This window comes from Chiloscyllium punctatum, chromosome 39, assembly GCF_047496795.1.
Source record: "Chiloscyllium punctatum isolate Juve2018m chromosome 39, sChiPun1.3, whole genome shotgun sequence".
Lineage (NCBI taxonomy): Eukaryota > Metazoa > Chordata > Chondrichthyes > Orectolobiformes > Hemiscylliidae > Chiloscyllium > Chiloscyllium punctatum.
The window spans coordinates 16779448-16799987 of record NC_092777.1 but is presented as its reverse complement, the minus strand read 5'-3'; the positions used below and the strand labels follow the sequence as shown (position 1 = coordinate 16799987).

At 42.8% G+C, this 20540-nt stretch overlaps 1 protein-coding gene across 3 annotated transcripts in view; it reads right to left on the bottom strand.

Moving 5' to 3' along the window:
- The window catches only part of cacna1g (calcium channel, voltage-dependent, T type, alpha 1G subunit), a 303314-nt gene that overhangs the window by 11781 nt on the left and 270993 nt on the right, over positions 1–20540 (bottom strand). For 2 of the 3 annotated variants that reach the window (XM_072558229.1, XM_072558230.1), the window contains exons 34-36: positions 11153–11287; positions 5506–5689; positions 3223–3392 (exon numbers count right to left, since the gene is read on the bottom strand). In XM_072558229.1, coding sequence (XP_072414330.1) covers positions 3223–3392; positions 5506–5689; positions 11153–11287 — 489 coding nt within the window. The remainder of the gene's footprint in view (positions 1–3222; positions 3393–5505; positions 5690–11152; positions 11288–20540) is intronic. The other variant, XM_072558231.1, reaches the window with a different exon arrangement.

The following is a 20540-nucleotide window of genomic DNA, read 5'->3' as shown; positions in this document are numbered from 1 at the left end:
ATTTCTGAGTCAGGATGATGAGTGGCTTGGAGGGGAACTTGGTGGTGCTCTCATACATCTGCTAGTCCTTCTAATGTGATAGATGCGACTTTGGAAGGTACTATTGATGGATGCTCAGTGAGTTGCTGCAGTGCACCAAAAAAACTGAGACAGTGGTGGAGGGAGTGACCATTTAATTTGGTGGATGATGGGGTGGCGATCAAGTGGGGCTGCTTTGTCCTGGATGCCGTGCAGATTCTTCAGTGTTGTTGGATCTGCACTACAAGGGGAAAATATTCCACCTTGAGTGGTACCTTGTATAAGGTAGGCAGGCTTTGGTTAAAGTTAAATTAGAACTGTTGAAGGAAATGGGTAGCTGATCACCTTCTTAATTAATGGTACAATTAACCCCAGATTCTATTAGATCAATTCAAATGGTGAACTTGACATCCTTGTCAGTGTCCTTTCTGAGATGATTTGACAGTTTAGTTACTGAAAGGCTGTCTCTCTTGGCATTACAGTCTAGAATTAGGGATAAAGTGTGAATTTTGTTGAAGAGACAAGCATCTCGCCTGACGGCTGGAGAGCTCAGTTAGGAAATCACATTGCTTCCTTTGGGAAGGGCTGTCAAATCACGGGCCAATAAAACAATTGAAAAGCCTTTCTCTGGGATCTTGATCATAGGGATAGAGTTCCGACTTACTGACGGCTGCCAGCCAATAAGGAACAGGCAGCTCTTTTGCTCAGTAGTGACACTGGGAAGACGGTGATTGCTGTTGGAATGACAAGCATTAGAGATCTGAGGTCATGGGCCAACTAAGATAACCAATGGAAGGAGGGGATCTCAGGGTGGTGGTCATAAGAGGGCAGTAGGGAAGAGGTGTAAGGGTCAGCAAAAAGAGTAGGGGCTGCCGTTCAGCAAGTAGCTCCCTTCACGAAGCTTCATCCCTCGATCAGTTTCCTCAGCTTCCCCCTTTCACTGGGAGATGGAAAGAAACCTGCATGTCACATGGCCATCGACCTGCTCTTTGCTGGGTTAATACCTGTGACGATGGTAATGACTAGTGGCCATTAAATTGTCCGCTTAAGAGGCTCAATTGGTGGCAAGTTGGGAGTCTGACCATAGACCATCTTGCCTCAGAATTAATCAGGGTGGTCATGGGAGTGTGGGGAGGTTCCCTCTTACTGCCTCCTACTGGACCTAATGCCCTCTCCTCACCTCCAAATGTACCACTAGAGAGCAGAAGGTTTCACATGGACTCAGGATAAGGGGATACCCACTGAGGATTGAGACGAGGAGAAATCTACTCTGGAGAGCTATGGATGCTCAGCATGTTCAAGATGTAGATTGAGATGCCGAGGCATGTGGATATGAGTGGGCAAATAGAGTTGAGTCAAGATCAACGATGATCTTATTAAATGGTGAAACAGGCTTGAGTGGGGCAAATAGTCCACTTGTGGTCCTGTTTGTGATGCTGTCACACAGAATCACTGTGTTACCGAGCACACAAGACACAGGCTTGTGTGGAGGAGGAGGAGGAGGAGGAGGAGGACACAGGATGGGAGAGGCACATAATATTAGCAAAGGAAGGAGAATTTGTGTCTGACAGAACATAGAAAGATTGGACATAGATTACAGAGTGCAGCATAAACTTGCTAGAAAGTGATGTAGATGGGATTGACTTACAGCACCAGCTAGAGGCTGTGAGAACTACAAACCTAGATTCAAATGTCAATTCCCAAGGAGAGCCAAGCTGGTTTAGTTTTATGTTTCAAAATGAAAACATTTTCAAAACCAATACTGTACACAGATGTGTTGGGTTAAAGACACAGACAAATGTATGAACAATAAAAGTGCAAATATTGCCAGGAGGAAAGAGCAAGAAGGCAGTCTTGGTTTGAGACCAAGTCAGAAGTCCCACCCTGCCCCCTGTAAAAACGCCATCCTATATTCCCAATTCCTTCGCCTCCGCCGCACCTACTCCCAGGAGGACCAATTCCAATACCGAACAACCCAGATGGCCTCCTTCTTCAAAGAGCACAATTTCCCCTCAGACGTGGTCGATGATGCTCTCCACCGCATCTCCTCCACTTCCCGCTCCTCCGTCCTTGAGCCCCGCCCCTCCAATCGTCACCAGGACAGAACCCCACTGGTCCTCACCTACCACTCCACCAACCTCCAGATACATTGTATCGTCATTTCCGCCACCTCCAAACAGACCCCACCACCAAGGATATATTTTCCTCCCCTCCCCTATCAGCGTTCTGGAAAGACCACACCCCCCACCAACCCAACCTCCACTCCCGGCACCTTCCCCTGCAACCGCAAGAAATGCAAAACTTGCGCCCACACCTCCCCCCTTACTTCCCTCCAAGGCCCCAAGGGATCCTTCCATATCCGTCACAAATTCATCTGCACCTCCACACACATCATTTACTGCATCCGCTGTGGCCTCCTCTACATTGGGGAGACAGGCCGCCTACTTGCAGAACGTTTCAGAGAACACCTCTGGGACACCCGCACCAACCAACCCAACAGCCCCGTGGCTGAACACTTTAACTCCCCCTCCCACTTCACCAAAGACATGCAGGTCCTTGGCCTCCTCGATCACCAGACCATGGCAACACGACGCCTGGAGGAAGAGTGCCTCATCTTCCACCTAGGAACCCTCCAACCACAAGGGATGAATGCAGATTTCTCCAGCTTCCTCATTTCCCCTCCCCCTACCTTATCTCAGTCCCAACCCTCGGACTCAGCACCGCCTTCTTGACCTGCAATCTTCTTCCCGACCTCTCCGCCCCCAACCCCTCTCTGGCCTATCACCCTCACCTTAACCTCCTTTCACCTATCGCATTCCCTACGCCCCACGCCCAAGTCCCTCCTCCCTACCTTTTATCTTAGCCTGCTTGGCACACCCTCCTCATTCCTGAAGAAGGGCTTATGCCCGAAACATCGATCCTCCTGCTCCTTGGATGCTGCCTGATCTGCTGTGCTTTTCCAGCAACACATTTTTCAAGTCAGAAGTCACACAACACCAGGTTATAATCTGACAGATTTATTCAAAATCACAAGCTTTTGAAGGAGCATTGCTCTGAAAGCTTGTGATTTTGAATCAACCTATTGAACTATAACCTGGTATCGTGTGACTTCCTACTTTGTCTATCCCTGTCCAAAACCAGTGCTTCCACATCTTGGTTTCAGACGGGTAGAGGAAGCTTGGACCTATGGGTGCTGACACTTACCTGCCTTCGCAGCATTCTGTGAGTGCTCACAGATCTCCGAGGGGGAGGAATCTTCGGGATAGTTTCAGAATCAAAACTGCTCTGACGGCTGACAGGAAGGAACAACCCAATGGGAACCTGGAGGTGGCCAGTGGCCCCCGTGGGTTGAGATTGAACTGAGGTGGTGGAACCTGGGGAAAGATAAGCAGTGATGGTTATTTGTCAAGGTTTGAACCACCGGACACTTATTTATCAAGTTTGCCTATGCATGATAAAATATTTTCACTAATTAATGATCAAAAGAACATGAATTTACATCAAATGTTTAACATCTGGAAGTGCACACATTATATTTGTATTGTAATCATTATTATTTTGTAGAAAATGTGGCAGCATTTTGGAAAATGCCATACTCACAACTAGCAACCTGATAAATTACAAATTTGTCTGTTTTGATGGTGTGGTTTAGAGATAAATATTGGTGAATCTGTCAGGAGACGATCCACGATCATATTGCCATGTGGTTTTTATATTTACCTGTAAGTTTAACAGTTTAGCAGGTCATTGAAGAAACAGCACCTACAATAGAACTGCTGTCCCTTAGTACTGTACTCAAATATCTCACCAGTTTACCGGCTCAAGTGTGGATTAAACCTACAAGCTGTATACACAGTCATCAGTAGAATTATTGGATGAAAATTAATCAGGGGACTCAGGTAAGTCTAAGTACTGATGGGCAAACAAATGGGCTGCTTTGTCCTGGGTGGTGTCAAAATTCTTGAGTGTTGACAGAGCTGCATCCATCCAGGCAGTGAGGAGTATTCCACCACACTCCTGACTTAAGTCTTGTAGGTGGTGGACAGGCTTTGGGGAGTCAGCAGGTGAGTTACTCACTGCAGGATTCTTTGTCTCTTGTTCTTGTAGTCACTATATTATTGTTCAGTTTCAGGTAAATTGTAACCCCAGGACGTTGATAGTGGGGGATTCAGCGATGGCAATGCCATTGAATGTCAATGTTATATTCTTTTGTTGGAGATGGTGATTGTGTGAATGTTACTAGCCACTTGTCAGCTCAAACTCCTACAGAGATGACCTTGAGCTGAGATAACGCACGTCAAACACGAACAATCATCTTCCTGTTTATCATGTATGACTCCAATCAATGGAAGGTTGCCTCCAGATTCCCAATGATTCTAGTTTTGCCAGGGCTCCTTGAGTAACTCTCCTGCTCTTTGCTCGACCAGCACCTCGCTTTTCGACTCTGATCTCCAGCATCTGCAGTCCTCACTATTTCCAGGGCTCACTGATGTTACTCTCAGTGTAATGATGCCTTGACGTCAAGGGTTGTCACTCTCAACTCACCCCTGGAATCCAGCTCTTTTGTCCATGTTTGAACTAAGACTGTAATGAGGTCAGGAGCCAAATGGCCCTGGTGAAATTCAAACTGGGCATCACTGAGTAGGTGCTGCTTGATTGCACTGTTAACAATCCTTCCATCACTTTACAGATGACAGACTAATTGGCTGGGTTGGATTTGTCTTGTTTTCTGTTAACCTGACAAACTGGGGCAATCTTCTACATTGCTGGGTAGGTGCCAGCATGGTCACTGCACTGGAGCAGCTTGGCACAGCTGAGTATGGAGCACAAGTCTTCAGAATTTTGTCAGGGCTCACAGCATTTATAATATCCTGGGCCTCCAGGGGAGTGAAGACTCAAGAATAATCCACCCACCACTTAGAATCATAGAATCCCGACAGTGCTGAAACAAACCATTTGACCCATTGAGTCCGTACTGACCTTCCAAAGAGCTTCCCACCCAGCCCCTCACCCCTGCCTTATCCCTGTAACCATTTCCCATGGATAATCCACATAGCCTGCACATTCCTTAACACCATGAGCAATTTAGCATGGCCAATCCACCCAACCTATAGATCTTTGAACTGTGGGATGAAACAGAAACACCCAGCAGAAACCCAAGCAGACACAAAGAGAATGTGCAAGCTCCACACAGACTGTTGCTCTGGGCTGGAATTGAACACAGGTCTCTGTCCCTGTGAGGGAGCAGTGCTAACCACCATGCTGCCCATTTCTGGCTGAAAATTGTGCAAATGCAGTGATGAGCTGGACTCCCCCATTGGTGAGGATTTTGAGGACTGGATTAATGCAGAAAATGTGATTGATTTTCAACTTAAATTCCCTTTGCCAGAACTGTTGAACATAGTCAGTTGTTGCATTGAGTAGATCAAATGAGTGGCTGATAATTAACCAAATCACTTCCACTTCGAACCGATGCATGAGACATACCTGATTGTAACCTGTGACTGCTCTCTGATCTCTGTAGACCCTGCAAGGGAGCGGGGTCGACAGGCTGAAACATGTAGCTGTCATTGGGCAGTGAGTGTGTTCGACCCACAAAAGGCTTCCTCACAGTCAGCAGGTTCTCCTCTGGGATCTTTTCCTTTGCCTCCTGTTCTTGGATTTGCTCAGCCTGCAGACAGAAAGGGCCCCATAAGGCTCATAGGCACAGAACAGGATGAGAACTGAACAAAGCTGAGCTGCTGATAATATGAAACACACTCATGCAGAAGGTCATTGACACACAGAAACATCCTACAGTAACAGCAACAGAAATGCAACAAAACAAAAAGAGAAAGTTTAAAACATTTGAGCAGGACATGTTACATCACTTTGCTATTAGGCAATGGATTACAATCTTCATTATGCTGCAACACAAAACAGACAGTCATGTGTCACAGATCGATAGGTCACAATACTGGGCACTCTGTGAGTAGACGAACCATGACAATGCCAATTCCATCAGTCAGCTGCTTCATGCAAACATATCATCCTCTCTGCATATGTGCAGTATTCTTTGTTACTAAATACAGTGTCTTCAAGTGAATGACTACAGGTGATTAGCCATTTTCACTACCAATTTCTTGAAGTTACTGACAGGAGCTATCACACAAATCAGGAAAGCTATACTTGACAGCGAAGGGTGATGAGTAAAAATATGCTGTAAATGAAAATCTGGGGAAAATTAAAATTTAGAATCAAAACAATAGGTGAGAAACTTGCCTTGCCCGTCATTAAACCATGCCTGCCAGATAATGAGTTCTATTGAAGTCACTGGTGGTCTTTTGCCTGAATGGCAAAGAGAAATTCCTACCCCACGTGGTCCTCTTCTCCTTGTTTATGTCACTTCAGAATAAAACTGAAGTTGCATGAATCAGAATCAATGACTGGAGTGCAGGTTAGATTTCAAGGAAATGCTGTAGATGAAGAAGTTAATAATTTCAATGCTTTCCACAAAATGGCCTTTGTCTACAAAGGGTTGGGCTAAAGAGAATGTGCTGGGCTGTTATAACTCAGCAGAATTGTGGAGAAGCCAAAGAAGCCATCAGCCAAACACTTGACTCAATGCTGGCTTTGCACAGGAAGGCCAGAAAGAGAAAAACTGGCAAAATGGTTACCTCCATGGCTTAAACGGTAACTTCCTTCCATTGGTGTTAGTTGACCCAATGTGGTAGATGGTGCTTTCCATTCTTTAGATTAAAAAGTGCTAACCCCAATTTGTTTTGGTCCCTAAACCAATTCCAGGGTAAGTCGCATGCTACTTCTTTCCATGAAAACACTCCTTCTGTAATGGCTATCCCATGCATCTTCATTTTAACCATTTGATTATCCAATTCAGTTTAGTTATCAGATCGGGTTTCAGCTTTGTGGCCTTATTTTGGAATATATTCAGCAAAACTTTGTCCAAAATGAACCATTTTGCACTTAGTCAATTCTCTCCAGTCCTCAAGGTGTGACTCCATACAGGAGCTGATTTCATAGGGGCTAGTTGCTCTCAGGTATCTGATTCAACCAGATGTTCATGTTTGAACCGGGAAGAAGATAGGGCTCTCTGACCACAGCGTAACATCACAACCAAGCCTATGCTTAACTTTACCCACTGTTGACAGCAGGCAAGACCTTCCATTGCAGCATTATGGTTTAATGATGAACTGATTCTTGAAGCCATATTATGGACGATGGGTGAAAATGTCTAAGAGAAGGGGCAGTAGAAGTGACAATGCTTCATTAACTTCTCCTACCTCTTCATAAAAAAACTTGCCCTGTCTTTCAGGCCAGACTGAGAAGCTTTAACCTATAAAATTGTTAAAATATACAGCAAAAATACAGAAGAACTAGAAAAATACATTTAATAGTCATCCCCCCCATTTTGGATAAAGCATCGTGTGAACAATAATACTTGCAAACATTGAATGCTATTTTTGTTCACATGTACCTGCCATTGTACATCTGTGCCATGACATTAATAAGAAACATTGCATATGTACACATTTCTCTGTTTAACACAACTCATTAATTCCAAATAAATTGGCTACTGGAGCCAATGGCAACCCTTAATCACATGCTCTTGCATGAGGCATGATGGGAATAATATTCATTGTCATAGGCAATGGTTACAAGATAGCACAATAGCACTTCTGTGCCACTGTACCATGGAGAGACAGTCAATGATGGGATGACATCAACAAGAAGCACAGGCAGACCTAACAGAAGACAGATACAAGATCCAGAAATGTTGGCTTGAGATAAAGGAACTGTTGCGCGACAGTTGAAAGCATTAGTCTACACATCAGCCTGGAAATGTCGAATGCTTGGGCAACGGAGAGGAGCAGATGGTTTTATATAAAAATCAGGGCTAGAAATACTCTTCCTTTGTGCATTTCCCACCAAAGTCAATGCAAAATAACCCAATAAAATAATTTGATGCCCATAGATCATTCATAAAGTGTAATATTTTGTTTTTAGTTTTAAATGCCTAGAGTCTTGTTAGGTGTCAATAGTTTTACAACATCCTTTTTGTGATTTTGTAAAATGCAGGACATTCATGAATGACTGACACAATACTGTCTCTGACTGGAAAGCTTAGTTTGGGACTTATCATTCAGGTTTACCAAATTGAAAAGATTAGAATTTGTCATCAATATTCTAAACTCTGTTTCTCTGTAGTAATCATCACCTTATAATCTCAGAATATTTAGTTAATTCTTTATAAAGTGATTTATGTTTCTTGGAATAAATGTTTGAAGTATCCTTTGTTGCTGGTTCCACAATATCAATCAATTTATCCATCATAGAACCAGGAAGAGAGGCTAGATGATCCTAGACAGGGGGCACAGGATGCATCTAATGCCTGACCTCTGCACCTCAGAGAGGTTTCTTTCCCCTGCTTGCTGTCCAGAGGAGATGCCTTCATCATTGAAGACTGGCTGACGCTTGTTATCATAGCTCAAGGATGAATGAAATGGTGGGCGGGTGGCTACCATCAATTATGGATCCAGAATTCAGCAAGGAGATGCCACTTTAAAAAAGAAAATCTTTTTAACAACATTTACTGATCTCAAGAGTGTTGTATGCAGAGAGTTGTCAGAGGAGCAGAGCATCTCACTGAATGCCATTCACTTATCTTCTCCCAATAGTGATGCACACTTCCCTTTCAAATCACGGTCTAACTCTCTTCAGTTGAACCTGCCCTCATTACACTCTTGGGCAGTAGAATCCAGACTGTAACCACTTGCTGTGTGAAAATGTTTCTCCTCATGTTGCTTTTTCTTCTTTTTACTTTAAATCTGGGCCCTCACCCAGCTCTGCATCTTTATGATTTTGAAGACTTCAATTAGATCTCCACTCAGCCTTCTTTGCTCCAAGGATGCAGTACTTCAACTCAATTAATGTTTTATTCAAGTTCAACATAACCTTTTCGTTCTTGTTCTCTGTACCTCTGCAAATAAAGCTGTGGAAGCTGAATGCATTAGCCACTCTTTTGACCTGTCCTCTGACTTACAATTTGCTCTTTATTCTCCTCTCCTGACTCCTTTCTATTCTTCCCTTACCTGGAGTTTGCTCCTCCCTCTCCTGAAGATGGTGACTCATGCAGGGAATTCCATGGGTATTGGGTCCTTCCCAGATCATCATGTGCAAATCTGCACAAGAAATGATGGTCTGATCTTCAACAATTGGTCCACCATTGGCCAATCCAGTATAGTACTCAGCAAGTCTGAGACTTCCCAGCAGGGACCAGGATTCAGAGTCATACCAGACTCAAAAGATTCATTCTCTTTCTCTCCACAGATGCTGCCACACCTGTTGAGTTTCGCCAGCATTCTCTGAATTGTTCCAGGATTAGGAGCTCATTCTGTGCTGCCACTCGGCTCTGGGATACTAAACCTAATTATTATGCTCACAGCGCTGGGCTGAAAATTAATAAGGAGCAGCTTGGGATGCATCCCTCCAGGATTGCTGTCGAGTTTGTAGGAGTTAAAGATTAAGCTCCCTAACACTGTGGCGAGAAAACTGGTAGAAAAATCGACAGGCCATTAATCAAAAACTTGATCATTTTCTTTGAACAATTTTGTTCATTATTTTGAAGAAAAAGGCTGCTTGACTGTGCAAATTTGTAGGAGGTTTTGCAATGAAATTGCTAGAATATGTATAATCTGAACTGGTGACTCTACTGAGGTGCAATTATTCAGTAATGCAGGACTATGAATGTCTGTCTAATTTCAGCCATAAAATATACAGACATATACAGTGTAATATCTGAGCCAAACTGTGAGAGCTCAGGCAGATTTACTTTATACGGTGTTTTGTCATAGTCAGTGTACTCATAAACTGCAGAGATAAATGATCAATAACACCAACACACAGTCAGTGCTCAAGCCAGCTCCAAACAAGGCTAAACATATTAAATATAACTCTTAACCTAAAGCAACTTATAGCCAATCAATTTTTAAGGCATAACTGGGTGCGATGCCTATACAGCAACATTGTGAGTGTTTGGAAAGCATTTAGATGTTGAGTCAATTGTGAGTCTATTATCTCATCAGTAACAGACCTCCACAAAGGTATAGAGGAACAGTCTTAAGATGCAATGGGTAGCAAGCAGAAACTCTGGTCCTAATTCCCATTGCAGGACTTGATGATGGGCAAGGAAAATATGTTCATAATGTAGGGAAACAGGGTGAGTATGCACCTCTGAATCCTTCCAACACATGCTGATGACAGGAGGTAACAGTGGGAGACCTTTCTGGTCAGCCTTGTGTTGGGATCTCTGCTCTCACTGTGTAGCTCCAGGATACAATATGCACATAAAGTTACACATTGCCACAGCAGCTCAGTTGGTTGGCGGTCAGTATGAGTCCAGTTGGTGTTTCTGGCTGCTTTGTGTTAGGGACCTGCTTCCTTGCCCAATCCATGGTAGAGGTCGTAACTCTGTGGGTCATACCTGGTTTTGGGTAGTGAATATGAGGGAAAATAATATGCACAGGTCCACTTGCACTCCAACTGAGTTTACAGGACATAAGGAACGAAAGTATAAGTTAATGCTTCCCAAATGTTTTCACACTGTGACCTGACTTCAAGGCCTGGAATTAGCATGGCTCCTTTGTTAGAATGGGAGCAAGGATGTTGTAAGTTGATTCAATTTCAATGACAGCCATTTCTATCTTGGGTCTTGTGACCACAAAATTGTAACTCCTCATTCATTCCCACCATCTAAACACACACACATTTAGGAAGCCCTAGTATGAAGTGCTTTGAATCCTTTTTCTGCAGCAAGGACCATGCGATGTGGAATTTACAAACAGGGCTAGAATTTGAGCTGATGATTTTAAGTGCTGTTGCATAAAGCCTTTCAAAGAAGGACCCAGCTTTTAACCACGTGTTTTGTCTCCTCTTGTTTCTGGTGCTGACTTCAAACAGCATGAGAATGATGTGCTAATTGCTTCAAACCCTAGAATGATGAAGTACTGAGGTGGAGGTCAATCAGAGTTTGGTGCAGGTTTGTTCTTTTGAGTGCATTAAAAATGGATAAGATACAGTTAACTGGATGAGTATTTCGAGCCCTGTTGTAAGTGGAGTACAGGTGTGAAGTATGTACATTGCTTTCCAGCGTATTTAGTAAAAATACGTTAGCATCATCGGGTAAAGAGTCATCCGTCAGTGCTAACGACCACGATTTCTCAGACTGAATATCAGACGTCAGAGAAACAGCCTCCATCTCAGCTAGAGGGATCTAAAACAGGGGAGAGACGACCAGTTGTGAGAAACTAGGACAACAGTTCATAGATGGACTTTACACCTCACAGTCTGCACACTCACTTACCAGTACTCTCTCAGAGTGGTAGCAGGTTTTTAAGTACAGGTCCACTACAGCATCTGGACACTCATTTTGTTTTCCAACCCCAGTTTATTCTCCCCAAATTCTTTCCCAGTGTATTATCCCACTGATGGGATATTATTAAGGGGCTTGCTGGCCAGTGCTTTGATTGGGACTGCCAATCAAAGTTTAGTTGACTACAAGCCTTGTAAATAATTTCCTGGGTTCAATTTAGTTCTGGAAAGGATCCAATTTTCCTTCTCCTTGTTGTTTTAAAAGTGCACTTGGGAGTCCCTCGGCTGCTTGAAAATAGAGGTGAGACTCCAAAAGAGCAGACAACACTGCCTTAAAGTGTTAAACTATTTAAAAATACAAACACACACTCTCCCAGTCTGCCGGCACACATTCCAAGTAACATTACAAAAAGGGGGTAGGCTATTCACCTCCATGGGCTCGCCTACACATTCAATTAGATTGCAGCTGTTCTGAACTTTTCTCACTTTCCTTTGAAAACCATCCCTACCCATTTGCTTCAGTCGTGGAGATCTCCAATTGAGAAAATTCAGAGCCTGGTAATGGTATTCTGAGAGAAATGAGCTGACCTGGTGATAAAGGGAAAAATGCACTTACAGTCACGATGAAAAAAAGGATACAGATCATATCCCACAGGGTTTTGGAAAGGCTTACTTTAAATCCCCATTTGGCAAAAAAAGAGAACAGATAAATTGATTCCTTTGTACTCATCTCAGCTGCAGACAATGCTAGTGTGCGGTGTTAGTTTAGTCCATTTCCCTCTTTTCACTTTTCTGTTAAGATGATGGAGAGCAGTAACATCACTGACTAGTAATACAGAGGCTTCGGATTAAGGCTCAAGGGTTGCAGGTGGAATTTAATTTGGCTGAATTTAAATCTGATTTTGGCTAGTTATCAGTGATAATGTCCATGGAATGATCATGAATTAAATACTTTTAAGGAAAATAAAATCTGGTTTATTCATGTCCTTGAGGGGAATCTGTTGTCCTTACCCAGCCTGGCCTACATGTGACTCCCGACCACACTGGCCCTCTGAAATAGCTGAGTTGGCCACTCAGTTCAATACAGAATGGGTAACAAATGTTTTGCTAAGGTTTAAGGGATATTGCTGGAGTAAGGTTCCTTGGTGTTGGCAGCTCCCACTTTATGATGCACCAAGTGAGTATTCTTCCTGTGACAGATCTTGGGCCAATTAAAATTGGACAGAGTTTGGAATGGGTCACTCATCAAGGTTCCCCTGAGCTTCTGTCGGCAGTGCGCAGCTGGCTGGTTGTACTGTGCAGTCCCTTTAAGAGTTATACTCAGAGGTTCATGCACACACCTTAAAGGGGGCATTGTTTGCAAACAAGTTGTCCCTATTCAATACATTTGTGATGGCTGTGCCAAGAGCACCTTCGAGGGAACAATGCTGCCAGGATTGTCCTGGAGTCTCCCAGACATTACTGCAAGGAAACCAGGGAGTAACTTCACAGACCAACCGAGCAGTACCCTCTTTTCCTGTCATGTGAATTGTTGTTCTCATTTGAAATTTGCCATCCTTGTATTTCCCTGATGAGAGCAAGGCCAGAAGAAAAAGCTTCCGAAACATATCGCCCTTCTCAGTATCATTTACATTCTGTCCAAGCAAGCCACTGCATCATTTATTGGAAAAATACTAGAAAAAGGGAACAGTGGTGATTAAAGGCTCTTTGCTTGGGCAGGGTGGTTGCAGGAGGGAAATTAGATGTTAAAACTCTGGAGGTGGCAAGACCAAATGTCATGGATCCCAGTTCATTACTCAGGTGAACTGAGATCAAGAATTATACTTTTGGTCTTTCAAAGAAAATCATTTGAAAAGATGTGTAATCATCTACATAAATTCTGGAATAAGATTTAATCGGAATAACGTCAGCACCCTCTGAGAAAATAAATGGCGTCTCTCACATTGACTGGAGCTACTTCACACAATTGGAACCCTTGTTGGCACGTATTTACAGTCATAGAGTCATGGAGGTGTACAGCATGGAAACAGACCCTTTGGTCCAACTCATCCATACTGACCAGGCACCCTAAATTAAACTAGTCCCAGTTGCCAGCACTTGGCCCATATGCCTCCAAACCCTTCCTATTCATGTACCCATCTAGATGCCATTTAAATGCTGTAATTGTACCAGCCTCCACCACTTCCAGTGGCAGCTCATTCCATACACGCACCACCCTTTGCGTGAAAAAAATTGGCCCTTAGGTCCCTTTTAAATCTTTCCCTCTCACCCTAAACCAGCGCTCAATCCAGACTCCCCAATCCAGGGAAAAGACCTTATCTCTTTATCATATCCATGCTCCTCATGATTTTATAAACCTCTGTAAGGTCACTCCTCAGCCTCTGATGCTCCAATGAAAACAGCCCCAGTCTATTCAGCCTCTCCCTATAGCTCAAAATCTCCAAACCTGGCAACATCCTCATGAATCATTCTGAAGCCTTTCAAGTTTCACAACATCCTTCCTGTAGAATGGAAAACCAGGATTGTACACAATATTCCAAAAGTGTCCTGTACAGCTGCAACATTACCTCCCAACTCCTATACTTGATGCTCTGACCAATAAAGGAAAGCATACCAAATGCCTTATTCATCATCAACCATCTTTCTTTTGGATAGGTGGGTGCTTTTGCAACCAGAAACCCCTCCTGCCGTTAATCTTCCCCATTTGCAGGGCTACACTGATAACTGCTGGCCTACCTACATGAGTGGCATCCCTTAAAATGACTTTAACTTTGACTTTCATCGGATAAAATACAGTAAAAACCATTGTGGGATTGCCATAGACACCATAAGAGTCTGCTCAGCCAACCAGCAAGTGATGGAACTGCTAGATGTAAAACAGACCGGCTTCGTCTTGGGTGAACTTCAATGTATTAACTTGAGTGTTTGAAAGTGCATACTGCAGCCTTTCTGTATAAACTGGTTGTGCAATTGCTGCGCAATTGATTCTACAATCCACAGAGGATGATGCTAAGTGCATCATCAGTAGAGGAAGAAAGGTAGAAACCAATAACTGCTGGGTATTTCAAGCTTGAGCACATGCTTAGCCAAGTGTAATGGTATATTAACATTTCTGTTAATCTTCCTTAAATGTATATAAATTGAGTGGGAAAGAGGAGCCTGTCATAGTTATGGTTATGATGAAGAGGAAAAATTGCCTGTCCATCCAAATACATGTCTGAAACAATTACTGCAGTGTTAAATAAATAATAAATGCGTTCAGTTGCTGTTTTTATTCACTGCTCAATGTGGACTCTGTTGAGAGATCTTTGTGCCTCTTGAACTCTGCAATTACAAGTACACACTGCTGAAAGCTCCTGTAAATGCCTCACGGGAAACAGGCATGCTCTATAATTGCAACAATCACTAACTTTTATCAAAAGACAAACCATATTTGGCTCAACCCCTGCACTTCTGCACAGAAGGTTAAAAAAACAGAGAATCACAGCATCGTCTGGATTGGAGGAAACAAGTGGAGAGTAGCACAGGTCATTTATCGTCCATACCTCTGCTTCAGAAAACTCCTGCTGTGGAAGTGACAATTGGACAAATTCTAGAATAACTGATTCCTCTGCCTAATTGAGGGTGATAAAGATTTACCTTCCTCCCTATACAGTCTTATTACTGCTGCAACAATCGGGATACTTGAAGCTCTTTTCAATTCAAGACAAAATTGAGCTTGCTCGGGCAATTTTGGAATAACGCTGTGAGCTCCAACACATTTTAGCAAGAGTAAACATGGAACAAAAATCTGAGATTGTGAGTGAACCTTTCAGTTTCAATCCTTCCTATTAGCCGTCAACAATAAATTTACCCGCAATCTGCAAGTACCAAGTTATTCGGTGGTCACTTAAATTCAAATGTTTAAGAGCAATGACCGATCTAATTTGGAATTATATGCCAGCAGGATCTCCTGCTCCTCAGATGCTGCCTGACCTTCCCTGCTTTCACACTCTTGACAAGGATTAAACACAATGTTGCAGCAAATCACTGCAGGCGCTGGAAGCTGTACCAAAAACAAAAAAATGTTGGAGATCACTGTGGGTCAGAGAGCATCCATTGAGAGACAGCAAGCTAATGTTTAGAGTCTAGATGACTCTTCATCAGAGCTGATGCGACTGCAATACTGGGGAGGCTAAAGTACTGGGGGAGCAAGGATGTTGATAGCTCAGATTAAGTGGCATTTGTATCATCGATAGTCACAGGTGAGGTGAGAAGTGGCAGATGGAGTAAATGTGAGGTGCTGCAGTTTGGGAAAGAAAGTCTTAACAGGACTTATACACTTAATGGTAAGGTGCTAGGGGGTGTTGCTGAACAAAGAGACCTTGGAGTGCAGGTTCATAGCTCCTTGAAAGTGGAGTCACATGTATATAGGCTAGTGAAGAAGGCGTTTGGTATGCTTTCCTTTATTGGTCAGAGTATTGAGTACAGGAGTTGGGAGGTCATGTTGCTGCTGTACAGGACATGATTAGACCACTGTTGGAATATTGCTTGCAATTCTCTATTGGCAGGATGTTGTGAAACTTGAAAGGGTTCAGAAAAGATTTACAAGGCTGTTGCCAGGGTTGGAGGATCTGAGCTACAGGGAGAGGCTGAACAGGCTGGGGCTGTTTTCCCTGGAGCGTCGGAGGCTGAGGGGTTACCTTATAGAGGTTTACAAAATTATGAGGAGTATGGATAGGATAAATAGACAAAGTCTCTTCCCTGGAGTGAGGGAGTCCAGACTAGAGGGCAAAGGTTTACGGTGAGAGGGGAAAGATATAAAAGAAACCTAAGGGGCAACTTTTTCACGCAGAGGGTGGTACGTGTATGGAATGAGCTGCCAGAGGAAGTGGTGTAGGCTGGTACAATTGCAACATTTAAGAGGTATTTGGATGGGTATATGAATAGGAAGGGTTTGGAGGGATGTGGGCAGGGTGCTGGAAGGTGGGACTAGATTGGGTTGGGATATGTGGTTGGCATGGATGGGTTGGACCGAAGGGTCCGTTTCCATGCTGTACATCTCTATAAGTGGTCGGAATGTGAGAATGACAAGAACGTAGTTTCTCTGTCACCATGTCCTCTCTCCCCAACCCCCACCCAAGTGGGACTGTCTGTTCTTCCTTGTCTGGCAGTTAGACACACCATTGTTCTGCCATTCCCGTATTCTGATCATTTAATCTGAACTATCAACATCCTTTCTCCCCCAGCACTCCAACCTCACCCCTTCCACTTTAGCATAAATGCTGCCTCCTCCACACTTCACTTCACTTCAGCTCTGATGAAGAGTCACCTAGACTTGAAATGTTAGCTTTTTGTCTCTTCACGGATGCTGCGTGACCTGTTGTGATCTCCAGCATTTTTGTTTTCATGATAAGGATTAACCAGATCATCTTGTGGCCCCTTTGTGAGGGCTTGTCTATTCAAACACCCTGCTCATACCTTAACAAGATAAAGAATAATCAGATTTAAGGCAGTGATTCTTACCAAACATGCTGCTAGTAAGCCATACAATATCATTACATATTCATATCTCTATATTCAAGCTATACCATATCAGATTAGTCAGCATGCAAAGAGAAAAGAAAAGCAAGTCAGTAAATAAATGAACATTAACATCATTGAATTAAATACCACTTATGCATCACACACATACACAAGCTCGTTTCACTGTCAACAATCAGCTGTGATGCAGTCAATGCAATTTCACTGTCTACAAAATTGTTTTCATTTTGTGTTAAAAGGCATAGTTCTTGCATCACAAATAGCATAATTTTACTGATTAACTTACACTCTCGCTCTCCAGTTGACGATGGGGTCAGTTCCACCAATGTTAATTGCTCATTTTTCACATGTTGACCCCAAGCAGCACTCATCACTGGGCTGCCTGATCAAGGGCTTATGCCTGAAACGTTGATTCTCCTGCTCCTCGGACGATGCCTGACATGCTGTGCTTTTCCAGCACCACACTCTCGACAAGGACAGCATCGTCCAGTATATCCTCACTGTCAGTCATGTGTAGGAACTATTCAACGGTCCCAGAAATCAGGAGCTCACGCCTGGGTGAACCTCGCTCCCCCCAAAAACTCAAAATATGTGCAGCAAAGGCCAACTGGAGACTCCCCAGAGATGCCTTGGCTGAGACTTGGTATCTCAGCATAAAAATATACGATAACCTTGAAAACTGCTCTGGGCCTTTTGATACTATCGCATGGCATGGAATGTGCTGTTCTACAGAAGCAATCAACAAACCCAGAATTCTGTACTGTTAGGGTGAACAGTACAGTAACAAATTCTTATTACGAAGGTCAAATAAAACAAAATAAAACACGTTTGCTACGGCCATAGCTTGTGAGTTCCTTGCTGGGGTCTGAGAATGGGAGGTGGCATAAGTCTGAACTAAATTCATGAATAGATTGCTTCTAAACTGTTAAAATGGGGAGAACACGAAATTGGACATGATGGAGCTTCATCTGAATGTCGCTTTTTAATCCCATTCATTGATTTGACACCAATACTGACATATATTAAGTTCACTTTTCCCAGTCTCACTCCCTGTTTTCAAATGCAGTTTCCATTTTCAATGCACAAGAGACATTGTCATTTTCCCATGTATATAGCCATGTACATAGGGATTGCAATTCAACCAGATGGGATGAATGAGACTGAATGAAATAGTCCCAGATGTAACCTGCCACCGCCTAACCAGCTGTAGCGATATGTACTCTACCTTGCTACCTTTATGAGTAAGTCATGGCAAGTTCTCCGGATCAAAGGTAAACCTTTAGCAACACAATCACAGTTAGTCACTTGGTAGCACAGAACTTGAGTATTACTAGAAAAAGAGATATGGTCTCAAAGTGTTTCATCTTACATTCATCAGGATACACACAAGCAAATCAAATTCAAAAGGAAAATCAATTTACCTACCATGTGGAAAACTGCTGATTGGTTGGCAAGTGAATTCTGATTGATGAAGGCGTGGCTGTGCAGAACCAGGTCAGGAAACAACTACTATTTCCCGCCCTTCCCGTGAATGCAAGACAAAAACTTCAACGACACCTCTATTTTTTCAGCAATAGACAATAACAGTTCTTACTATTGGCTTCCATTGTTGCCACCTGATACAAAGCAATCTACAAAGCAAATAATCTGGATTATACTACCTGAAATGAAGAGGGTCACTTAAAGAAAGGAATTTGATATATGATGCTTAAGAATGAAAAGTTTGTAAAGTTATAGGGAAACAGGGGAGGAGTTGGACTGATTAGATAATTCTTTCATAGAGCCGTTGCAGGCATGGCTGGTATTGCATGATTCTGTGGTAATTTATCTGCTGTACCCAGAAACTGTTTCAGTTGTAATGTGACTTATTATACTTTGCTGTTTTCTTAAATGGTAGACAAGGCTATTGAATGAGTGGGTGAATCACAAGACTAGGGAGATCTCAGGTATTCTGGCTCAATGCAAATAAAGTAGTGGGGAATGAAAGTTGGCTTTAATGGGTTGCAGAGAGAAACAGTTCAATTTCCATCAGGAGAAATGTGAAACAGGCTACCCAAACAATGTCACCCATTTTACATTGTCACATGGTATTGAAAATAGCTAATATCACATCCTTCCCCATCCTTTCCTCCTTCCTACCCCAATGCCCAAAAAAACTATGTTAGCAACGTGAAAGCTATATTGTATCAAGTTTCACCAGGCCTGGCCATGCTAGTACTGAACAAAAATTGCTCATTGCATGTCCCATTATTGTTTCTGGCAGAGTTCTCATCAAGGTAACATTAGGCTGTGAAGATTGGACCTTTCTTCCTCATGAGGTAGCCGTGAAGAAGAAATTACATAAATGAGAATTTCAAATACACTGTTTTGTTGAAGGTATTCCTTTAAATGTTTTCACTGAAATAATTTACATTTTCTTGTGCCTTACCAAAACGATCAATGGCATGTGAATTTATTCAGTAGTTAAAGGAGATAGGTTACTGTCAATGATGAGAGAATAGGTTAATCGTGGAGAGCTGGTAGCAAGTTATCTGTCTACCTTCAATCACGAATGGTTGATGCCATGCAAACCTGGGAGGGAAAACGGTTTTTTCAGTGGCTGTCATGACCTTCAGGGTGAGTCCTTTACCTGGTTAGGTCAGTCTGAGAAACTATAACCATTCATGTCTGGTTTCGTGCTGTGTGCAATATCCAATATTCAAAGTGATTTGGATGCAGTATGGTCTAGGGCCTGTGAGAACTGAAAGTATTAAATTAATCACATTAAGATGGCACCAGTGTCTGACAAATCTCAACATGACCATTGAGCCCAGCAGAAGGAAAAAGGAAATAGTATTACAACAACAAACAATGCAAGGCAAATAATTCCATCTCCAGATCAGGAACCTCAGTTAACCTTAAGACAAGACCTGAAAGGCTTGGACTGGGCAAGCTTTAGGCCTAGGATTTGAAAACATGAAATATAGAAGTTTCCTTTATGTAGAATCAATTGTTTTGGTAATTTCCTTTTGATTACACTCCCCCCTCCCCCAACAATCTAACATCCAAAATAACAAATTGACTATTATATCTCAATAAAAGTAAGGAAGGGGGTGACAAAAAGTATTAAAACACACTCACTGTTATAGCTGAAGGTTAATGAGACTGAAATACTAAAGAGAACCTTTTTAAAATTTCTCCTTTTGTCTTCTCTTCGAAAGGTGCCAACCATTGCCGAGGAAGCCGACTTTCCCTTGTGTGAGTCTACACTGAGAATGTCTGTAGGCTTCTTTTTTAACATAGGGACTGTCCAGTTCACCCACACAACACACATGTCCCAGCGGTAATCACTGAACAGCAATGGGTGCAGGAATCTGAATCCTATTGCATAAGGGTGTGATTACAAACTGAAGCCACTCTAATGCCACCGACCCAGATACATTCTCTATGATTCTCTATCATTCTCTATGGTTGATCCTAGAAGCTCCTTAACCTGTATGTATTGGTACCATATCCAAAGGTTGTACTGTTCTGTCCTTTTATCCTATAATGGCAATTTCAACTCCTGTCTTTTTCCTACATGATAACTCCATTCAGCATTACTTTATTTGCTGTCATGTGAACTGGGACATCCCAAGATTGTGAAAGGCACT